This window comes from Hippoglossus hippoglossus, chromosome 14, assembly GCF_009819705.1.
Source record: "Hippoglossus hippoglossus isolate fHipHip1 chromosome 14, fHipHip1.pri, whole genome shotgun sequence".
NCBI classification, from domain to species: Eukaryota; Metazoa; Chordata; class Actinopteri; order Pleuronectiformes; family Pleuronectidae; genus Hippoglossus; species Hippoglossus hippoglossus.
The window spans coordinates 15,687,074-15,697,450 of record NC_047164.1 but is presented as its reverse complement, the minus strand read 5'-3'; the positions used below and the strand labels follow the sequence as shown (position 1 = coordinate 15,697,450).

At 42.9% G+C, this 10,377-nt stretch overlaps 2 protein-coding genes across 4 annotated transcripts; one reads left to right on the top strand and one right to left on the bottom strand.

Annotated features, from left to right (window-relative positions):
- Positions 1 to 707: 707 nt before the first annotated feature.
- Positions 708 to 3,544, top strand: LOC117773954 (potassium channel subfamily K member 13). 3 transcript variants are annotated; one of them, XM_034605893.1, is made up of 3 exons: positions 708 to 745; positions 1,126 to 1,584; positions 1,681 to 3,544. In XM_034605893.1, exons 2-3 carry the CDS (start codon positions 1,188 to 1,190, stop codon positions 2,688 to 2,690), a joined length of 1,407 nt encoding a protein of 468 aa, XP_034461784.1. In that variant the 5' UTR covers positions 708 to 745; positions 1,126 to 1,187; the 3' UTR covers positions 2,691 to 3,544. The 3 variants fall into 3 exon arrangements, with proteins under 3 accessions (XP_034461784.1, XP_034461785.1, XP_034461783.1); XM_034605894.1 differs by having other exon boundaries at positions 723 to 745; positions 1,118 to 1,584; XM_034605892.1 differs by lacking the exon at positions 708 to 745 and having other exon boundaries at positions 1,013 to 1,584.
- A 140-nt stretch (positions 3,545 to 3,684) lies between these two features.
- ppm1nb (protein phosphatase, Mg2+/Mn2+ dependent, 1Nb (putative)) lies at positions 3,685 to 9,955 on the bottom strand. Its single transcript, XM_034605895.1, has 6 exons — positions 9,149 to 9,955; positions 8,317 to 8,888; positions 6,086 to 6,203; positions 5,464 to 5,578; positions 4,991 to 5,054; positions 3,685 to 4,864 (listed from the first exon to the last, which is right to left on the bottom strand). Exons 1-6 carry the CDS (start codon positions 9,555 to 9,557, stop codon positions 4,853 to 4,855), a joined length of 1,290 nt encoding a protein of 429 aa, XP_034461786.1. The 5' UTR covers positions 9,558 to 9,955; the 3' UTR covers positions 3,685 to 4,852.
- Between the last annotated feature and the right edge of the window lie 422 nt (positions 9,956 to 10,377).

Genomic DNA, 10,377 nt, shown 5'->3' with positions numbered 1-10,377 from the left:
CACACCTGCCCACTCAGACGGCAGGCGGAGGGAACCCCTGCCCTCGCCTGCAGCATCAGACAAGATTAAAGCCACGGACAGACAGAGAAACTGAAAGTCACGTTCAACAAATCCTCCCACACAGTCTGCAGCCACAACAAAAAGATCTGTCGGAGGAGCCGGAGGCTGCACAGGACAAACACAGTCTGATGTGTTTGCTACTGACCAAATCTAACTCCACCAGCTTTTCAATTTAGTGTCTAGGCTGAAAGGCAGGATCTGGTCTTCCACTTCTCCCCACTCACATTTATCCAGCTAATTATCTTCTGGTCACAAGAATCTTCTCCAGTGTTTGTGCCACAGTTAATCATTATTTTCAGTTGATGGTCTGCTGTAATCAGGCACATGAAATTCCTCGGTCCGCGCTTGGAAGATGTGACTGAGGGATTAAAGGACCAATTATCTAAAGTAAACCTTCTGTCACTTGTAGCTCCTGCAGGAGAAGTCAATTAGAAGCATGATGAAGGATTGGGGGGAAAAATGGATAGGGCTTTTAAATTAAAGAGGTGGCTGCACCAATCAGGGTGTGCTCGAAGACAGAGGAGGGTGTGATGACGTCAGCGTTTGACAGACGAAACATCAGACAGCCTCTCAGTGTGCAAAAAAAAAAAAAAACTCAAGAGGCTTCCTCTCGCTGGTCATTGTTCAGCAGATCCAAGGAACAAGCTCCGAGGACAAACAACGCTCAGGCAACGGCCAACACCAGGTACTAAGTTTTTCTTTTTATTAGAAACCATGATTTTTTTGATCTATGGATTATAAATTGCTACTGACTAAAACGTTTTCATGAATTTAATGTGTTCTTATAATGAATGTCTTTATGATGTGCTGATTTAGCCACATCTTGAATATTTTTTTAAATAATAAGCATATACAGCTATGCAAAATAAAATGATAATCAAGTTTTTACATTTTAGTGAACTTATTGCTAATATATGTCTTTTTTTGTCTTGCTATAGACTCTTATCTTCAGACGCATCTTCTTTTCTTCCTCCAAGAGATGTTTTTCAATCCTGATCTAATTGTAGAGCCAGATGCATGGCTGTGTGCGTAAACCAAAAGTCTTTCATCCAGTCAGTTGTGCAGCAGGTGATGTGTCTAACACATGCTGTGAGTGTGTGACTCGGCAGCACGAGCAGAAGTGGTGCATGTTGTTGCAGTGGTGTATCTGCGCTGCTGCTGCTGTGCCCATGGCTCAGAGGAGGGCTGCTGCTGCTGCTGGCGGCTGCTGCTGCCCGAGGGCGCCCGTGAATGAAGACAACGCCCGTTTCTGCCTGCTGGCCGGGCTCATCCTGCTCTACTTGCTGTGCGGAGCGGCCATCTTCTCAACCCTGGAGCATCCCTTTGAGCTGCGTGCCCGCCGCCTCTGGAAACAGCAGCTGGGCAACTTCACCCAGAGGTACAGGGTCAACCTGGGCGCCCTCCACACTCTGCTGCGGCAGTATGAGGAGGCGAACGGAGCTGGGATCCGAGTGGACACGTTGAGGCCCCGCTGGGACTTTTCTGGAGCGTTCTACTTTGTAGGCACCGTTGTCTCCACTATTGGTGAGCCTTCACTTTTAAAGTTTAATACAACTTCATCCTCCTCAGATGCTCCTAACCTTGACCTTTGAGCTTTTATGTTGCATTTGTCTCCTTTAGGCTTTGGCATGACCACACCAGCGACCATACCTGGAAAAATATTCTTGATCTTCTACGGTCTCATTGGCTGTGCTGCAACCATCCTCTTTTTTAACCTCTTCCTGGAGAGGATCATCACGATGTTAGCTTACATCATGCGCTGGTGTCACGAGCGCCGACTGAAGTGTGGTGGTGTCGGGGTGATGTCGAGCAGGGAGGAGACGTCAGGTGAGGAGGACAGCCTGGAGGGCTGGAAACCATCAGTCTACTATGTTATGCTGATCCTGGGAATAGCATCAATTGTGATTGCATGCAGTGCTTCCACCTTGTATTGTTCCATGGAGAACTGGAGCTACATGGACTCCCTTTACTTCTGCTTCGTGGCCTTCAGCACCATCGGCTTCGGGGACATGGTGAGCAGCCAGAGACAGCAGTATGAGTCTCAGGAAGCCTACCGCCTGGGGAACTGCCTTTTCATCCTAATGGGAGTATGTTGTATCTACTCACTTTTCAATGTCATTTCTATTGTCATCAAGCAAACTCTCAATTGGATTCTGGGTAAAATGGCATGCTGTGGGCAGCATCAGCCTTGTTCTTGCTTTGCACCTGGATGCTGGGGCCTCTGCTGCCCCTGCCTCCAAACAAAAAAACGAAACCAGAGGTCCCTGGCAGCACACCCCAGGCGTAAAAACTTGAAACGTAACACTGTGCAGCCCATCTCATCCCACTGTCCTGCAGGAAAACACAGATACACGGATGGCTCGGAGGAGACAGTGTGTGACAGTGAGACGGATGCAGGCGCGGTGGCTGACGGGGTGTATGTCGGGCGTCGTCTGTCAGGAGAGATGATCTCAGTCAACGAGTTCATGGTGTCTAATAAGGTGTCTCTGGCTCTGCTGCAGAAGCAGCTGAGTGAAACGGCTCACCAGGGCCCGCGGCAGAGCTCCAGCCATCAGAATGGATTCTCGGGTGGTGTGGGGGCCTTGGCCATCATGAATAATCGCCTCCAAGAAACCAGTGTGGATAGGTAGCACTGTATAACACACTGGGGTCCTATTCCATACTATTTACTTACTGATCGATTTCAAGAAAGTCAATAATTGCTCTCTCGGTGTGACAAAACCAAATTCTGAGAGTAGAATAATTCTCCTTCAATTTGCGTCTGTCTGAAGCTTATGCAGATAATAGCAGATTCTTCATTCGGAACAGCTAATAATCATTTGCATTTTGTTTTGTGATGAGAACGACGGCAAGGCGACATCTACAATTCAAAGAATTCACCATCACTGTGAAGAGGGGTCTGATGTCCTGAAGTGATTGGCTCATACAGAAGCAATCAGACGAAAGAAGCAGTGAAGGACCACTTACAGGAGACTGCTGATTTAAGAGTGCTGCCCTGTCTCCTGTGCTCCTCAACAAACATGACTGTATGTGAGGTAGTACTCAACATACAGACTTAAACACATCTGCAATATCCTCTTAGATAACAGACAGCTGCATGTGTAAATCATTCTGAATTTTGATTAGCGTTTAAAAGGAGCTTCTTCAAACAAGGAGCACAGAGGTAGACATTTTAATTTGTTGATTGCACACAAGTCGCCCATCTTGTTTCATCAGTGCATGTCATTGAAATTCATTGTAATCACGACACGACACGCTGAGATCCAGAGTTGTCATTGGAGCACATCTAATCAAACGTGACCTGTAGAGGACGTCCTTATAGTCAGCAAGATCACAATGACAGAGCGGAGAGCGAGATTCAGGTTCTCCTCAGCTCGCTGGAGGAGATCCTTTACTATGCAAGACAGTGCTTTTCATTCATTCTGTGTAGTCCTGTATCATTTTTTGCGATAGAATCTCATCAGTGCTTTGGATGATTGATGAGTGTGTGGAGACAAACATTTTTAAAATGTTCCTCTTATGGTCTAGCTTGATATATTGTCTTTATTGTTTCTAACTTCACAGCAATGCTGAAAATAGCTATTTTTCCTATTTTCTGTTATTGTGAGTAAAAACACTGCCAGTCAGTTAAATATTCTTTATTTAGGTTTAAAACAATCATGGCTCATAACATTAAATGTCTATACACAGAAGTACTTACTGAAACAATGTAATACTGCAGTATGATGCCGATAGAAATGACTGAAACTGATTCTGTTTGTTAGTCTTATCAATACTGTAAAAGATGAATAAGGCAGCACAGTACATATCCAAATCATGGAAAAAATACATTTCACATACACTGAGGATTGTGCTTAGAATTATGATTAATCTATAGAAGGAATCGCACAACATGTATAACTTATTTCTATAAAATAAATATTGGTTTGTCTGTAAATATTGATCTTAGGGTATTTGGATACTTTTATTCAATTCTTCTTCACAATCAATCCGCAATATATTCTGTGTATCTCTTTTTTCTTTTAAATAATCAGACTTTTAATTCAACACTCCCGTCAAGTGGATTTTATTCTACAGGTTTAGAACTAAAAAAAGTGAGATAAAATGTGAAATGTAATTTTTCTCGATGTGAATGTCGAGACTCACTTATCAGGATAAAATACTTATATCATTGTTTATTTGCCTTTCACTTCTAACCACAAGGAAAAAAATATATACATTTGTGCACTTACATCAACTGCTCAGCTGTTAGCATTCCCTGCTGTCACAAATGAATACTGCATGTTAGCTGCATATTTACTAGCACTGACAACAGTTTTCTTTCCTGGAGGTGAAAGGCAAATAGAAGTTTTTTTTTAAAGTAATTCTTTAATTATATCTATTCATAAAACATTATCATATTTAAAATACAACCCGACCTGTACTAACACTTATTTTATCCAATGGAAATGGACAATTTCACAGTTGATTATTATTCAGCTTTACAGGCCGTCATCTGTACTGTCTGTTCACTGAATATGAGGCAGAGGTTTGTTGCTGGGTCAGAGTTTCTGAGTTCAGTTTTTACAAAATGTCCTTCTCATATAAATATAAATGTATTAGGCTTTAGATCTGTTTTTGCATTGTATTTGTTATGACAAGATGCTACTTGTTAGCATGATGTAAACAAACACCCCTGTCTGTTTACCATCTCCCTTTTTGTCAGATTGCACACACGAAGAAAACAGTTCTAATATCGACATTAATTACAGTCCCTCCACGGATCCTCGGAGATGAGACCCAGTGGAGCTTCTCAGGAGCCTCCCAGGCCCTGGACACACATGTAAAGTAGAGAATAATAATAGTGAATTTAAATAGTTTTCACAGTCACAATTGCACATTAAAGGAAGTAACATGGTTAGAATTGGACGTATGTATAGTTTGTACTCACATTCGGTACTGATGGCCCGTGCATCTCTCTTTGTTGATAGTAGGCAGAAATAATGCAGTTCCTTCTGTAACACACACAAGTAACATGGAGTAATTTGATGATGCACGCAGACACACACACACACACACGCACATCTCTCTATAGTTGTGAGGACACTCATTGACATAATGCATTCCCTAGCAGCTAGGGCCTAGCCCCTTACCCTAACCTCAACCATCACAACTAAATGCCTAACCCTAACCTAAAACCTTAATTCTAGCCCTGAACCTCTTAACCCTCAAACAGCCAATTGAATTTGTGAGGACCAACCAAAATGTCCTTTCTTTTTTTTAAAGTTTTTCCTTACTCTTTTTGAGGGTTTAAGGCAGAGGATATCACACCTTGTTAAAGCCCTATGAGACAAATTGTGATTTGTGAATATGGGCTATACAAATAAAATTGGATTGATTTGATTGATTTTTTGACACACATACTTGCTCTGTATTCCTCCCCCTGGTGGTAATCCAGGTATGACGGTGGATGCGAGGACTGTGAGGACAGACAGCAGGTCAGGTTCCTCGCCCCTGGCACACAGCTCATCATAGATTTCTGTCAGGTATCAAAAAACATAAAATATAAATACAAACATTTAACAAACAGGCATTTAAACAAATTAAGAGGGTTTCTCAAGATTTGTACAGATTACATACGCAATTCATTGTTCTTTTTTTTCATTTTGTCAAGAAATTTTCAACCATGAAAAGACCAAAACAAAGTATGTGTTAGTCCATCAACCATTTGCTGCTTCCACACTTGCTTTTGTAAAAATGGTCAAAACATGAACTTATTTTCTTATTTTTACAAATAGTAAATATTTTATATAGAAGAGATTTAATTCACATTACGTATAATTATAATTCTATATACTATATACTATAACATGTAGTAGAATCAATTCATTGCTGATTTTGGTCTTTTCATGGGATTTAGTGGACGGAAGATAATAGAGAACTGGTAAAAGATAAGTGTTAAAGAGTTTCATCTCGATGTGTTTTAAGTGTATTAAACCACGACAAAACAAGGACTATTAGACCTTATATCATTATCAACACACACCTGCTACTTTGGACTCTAGCAGGTCATCCAGCTCGGCCTCCTGGTGTAATGCCTCTGCTGACAGCTGGGGGGCTCCAGGGAAGCACAGCAGGATGATGCTGATGTTGTCCAGGCTGCCCTGTGGAGCGAGGCAGAGGTGTCATCAGAGGTGAGTAATGACGGCTGACATAACAAATGTCATCTTATGAAAGGCTATTTCTTTCAGGGTGAACTGTTTCAGAAACCATCATTTTCACCTCGAGGTTTGCACACCAGCGTCACACAGATGCAGCGGAGCAGGACATTTTAAATGAAGTGTGGAAGAAGCTGTGACATTTTGAGGTCATTGTGCAAAGCTGAGGACCTGTTACATAACAGGGTGACATGATGGCCAAACAGAGCGTGCATGTGGCCTGTGTTCACCCTGGTATTATTATTTGACTCTAATGAGTATACAATAGTAAAGATGGTTTCTTATATTAAATGCTTTAAGGTTATGTGTTCCCTGGTTTTATACAGAGACTGGGTTTAATGAGGGAATTTGTTTGGCTTACAATTAATAGAAGATATGCATCAAAGAAATTATCAATCAATCAAATAGTATTTGTATAGCCCATATTCACAAAATCCCAATTTGTCTCATAGATGTTAACAAGGTGCCATTTTCTGCCCTAAACGTAGAAACCTCAGAGAGCCACATGTGAGGGATCCCTCTCCCAGGACAGACAGAAGTGCAATAGATGCCGCGTGTAGCTGAACACATCAACAAAATTACATTATTTACAAATTTGATTTGAAGAAGAATTAGACAATTGAAAATGGAGGAGTTATTCCCAGAAATGGTAGAATATGTGAGTAGGCATTATCTTATACTGTAAATTTTTAATAAAACATAATGTTCAGTTGTGAAAAAACCCTTCACTAAACACACTTGAATCTGGTAGCTGCAATGTGAAACTGGCTGTAGTGGAATAATTTTTGCCCCTCACTGCCTGAAATGAATATTTATGTATGCAATGCTATGTTCTTAAACATCAACCTTCAACCCTGTATGACACTCAGTGGCTGAAATGAGTCCTCATAGGAACTTAGAATAATCCCATGTAACCTGTTATGACACCTCTGCAGGCTATTTTAAGGTGGTCTGTCAGACTCTTGTACCAGCAGCAGCTTCAGTGGTAATGAGACTAAACCAGTCAGTGCTGCTTCTTCAGTCTTATTGTTATTATCAAACTATTCTCTGGTTCACCTTTTGATTTTTGCCTCTGTAAATGGACAATGATGTGTTTAATGCGCCAATAGTCAAATATTTATATTAATAATGTAGCACATGAACATTTGTATGTGAAAAGAGTCACTTGTAGTGATAATTCCGCTCAGTATTCCATGGGCTCTGCAGTTCCCCCTGGCTCCGTGGAGTTAAAACTAAATTGAGCGCTCACAATATTACTAAAATCCTCAAAACATAATGCACACTTCCTGTCTTACAGCAAAGATACATTTTTCTCAAGATTTGGTAGAGCGTAAAACTGACTTAATTCTAGAGTGAATACAAGACATATATTTGCCAGGTGGTTTAAAACCTGATTTCGAATGAATCCTTAAACAAAACATCTACTTGTTGTTATAGCAAAGATCTTCACCAAGTTTACTTTAAATTTCTTAGCTTTATGAGAAGTCAGATGCATTTATAAATAAATCATCAGACCAACAAGTCTCTAGATTTCAATGTCTATGGGCACCAAATATTGAGAGGAACCAGCACATTTCCTAGTGGAACTCCACACCATCCACAAATGTTTCTCTTAACTTTCTAAGCATTGATTTGAAGAGAGAGATATGCTATGGTTGTTGTATCAAATATTTTTTGTAAATATGCCTAGAAAATGTACCACCTTTCTCATAAAAGCTTTTGCATATGAAAGTTAGATGAGTAAAGTAGGCGAGACAGCTTTAAGTTGTTTGAAAGCCTGAATGTAAGTCACATATAAGATTGATTCTGTATGACCAGACTAGATATGTATGTGTGTGGAAATGGTGAAAATGGAGTGACCTTTCAAAAGCTGAGCTCTTCGGATCAAGCTAAACTGAACAAAGTCACATTTTAAGGGATTATGTTATTAGATAAAATCCACAGCTCTTTAAAAATGATGTAACTCAGTTTTAAAGTGAAATTGTGTTTTGTGTTTATAATCAGGATTTACAACATGTAGAAATGCATAAGATGCTGGATCACTTGTGTTTGTTCTGACCTTGTAGAGACAGAGGTCAATGACTTGAGTACAGACATCCCTCAGATCAGTGCACACACTCAGCCGGTTATGGATGAAGGCGCACAGCTCCTCGTTGCTGATGGTGTCCCACACGCCATCGCAGGCGAGCACCAGGAACTCATCTGCTGGAGAGCGCTCCACCACAAACACCTCTGGCTCCGGGGACACCATCTGCTGGATGGGCGATCTGTTCTCTGCCCCCTTGTAGCTGAAGTCCCCCAGAGCACGGGAGACTGCCAGGGAACCGTTGATCCTTTGGAGGGACACTGAGCCCCCTGCGCTCTCAATACGCTCTTTCTCCAGAGGGCTGTAGGGTTTGTGGTCATCAGTGGAGAAGCAGACCTGGCCAGACCGGCACAGCATGGCCCTTGAGTCACCACAGTTGGCGAAGTAGATGTAATACGGTGAGATGAGGCTGGCTGTCACAGTGGTGCCACCTCTCTCCCAGCCTTCTCGACGTGCCACTGAGTGTAAGTGCTTGTCAGTTTGCAGGAAGCCTTCGACCATGGCACCTCTCACCCTTTCTGGGTCATCCTCTGGTCCTATTCCGCCTGTGTAGACAAAGAAGTGTGATGTTTAAATATCAAGTTTTTCCTGACACAAGGATCCAATAAAAACACATCACCACGCAGAATGAAAAATACTGTGGCAGAATACAATGTGAAATGTTCCTTGATGATATTGATATTCGTCAGCACATCTTTTACCAGCTGCAGCGTTGTTGCATTAAATCCGTTATCAAAGCAAAACTCCATCATATTTGATTAAATCTTTTACATTTATTTAATTCATGCATTTTTAAGTACGTCACCTGTGGCTAGGATGTGACCCAGAAGGTGCTGGGAGCAGTGCTGTGCCACCGAGCTGCCTGCATGCCCATCAAACACAGCAAAGAAGCTCCAGTCTGCAAACTCTCCACCCAGCTGTGGCACACAGTTGTGGAAGTCCTCCATGTTGGCCCTCCAGCCCTGCATGCTCCCCAGGGCGTAGGTGAGACCCCAGCGGGCACAGCCCTCCTCTGCCAGCTTGTCCAGGACCGGCCGGTCCAGGTAGGGGCTGGGTATGACCTCCTCCTTCTCCCCCTCCCCTGGCTTCTCCCCCTCTGCTGCTCCTCCTCCACGGCTCCCCTTGAAGAAAGAGCTCACCTTTTTCTCTGTCTCTTTCACCAGCTGCCGCACAAATGCAGGCATCTCCACGCTGCCCTTCCTGGATGTCCTCATGGCTCCTGCGGGCAGCTGATTTGTGGTGGATCTTCTCTTGTCCCTGCCCCGGTGTTTGTGGCTGGGACGCAGGGCTGAGGTAGGCCCTGATGCTGGGCCTGTGCAGCGACTGTGTAGCCCTGCTGCTCCAGGGCTCAGAGCATGGCTGCCTGAGCTGATGGATGTTCCCTGTGCTGGCTGCTCCCCCCCGTCTCCCTGTTCATCTCCGTCCTCTCCTCTCTGCTTTCCCTCTCTGGAGACCTTCACTGATCAGCCCTCTCTCCTCCACTCATCCTTCCTCTCTCCTACTTGTTTGGTCTAGCCTCTGTGCTGCTGGGATATTACCTTCTCCCTCTCTTTTTCATAGCTCGTCCCTCTTTCACCAGCTCTCCCCTCGTCTTGTTATTTTCCCTGTCTCTGCTGTGATTGGCTGGCTATTTGTGTGCACCAATCCCTGCCTGACTCGCATCCCCTCTGTCATGTTTTGAGCTCACCCTCTCTCACTGTCCTCCTATCTGCAGCACTGCCCCTCCCACATCTCTGGTAATCTCAACCTTTGATGAGACGGGATTACGGGTTTCCACTGTTGTGGGATTACAGGACTGTCAGCCATTTAGCACAAAGTGTGTGACTGACAGTGTTTTGTTACGTGTTTCATTATATACAAATTGAACATAGCGACAGTGCACATGCTGTACCACTGCAGGGATTCATCACTGATCATCCAGCAACACTGACAGACACTTTAAACATGACATCATAGCTGCATTTTTACTCTAATTCTCAATTAAATTAGTGGAAACACAGTTTTTAACCAATCATATTTTAATGGTTCTAATGT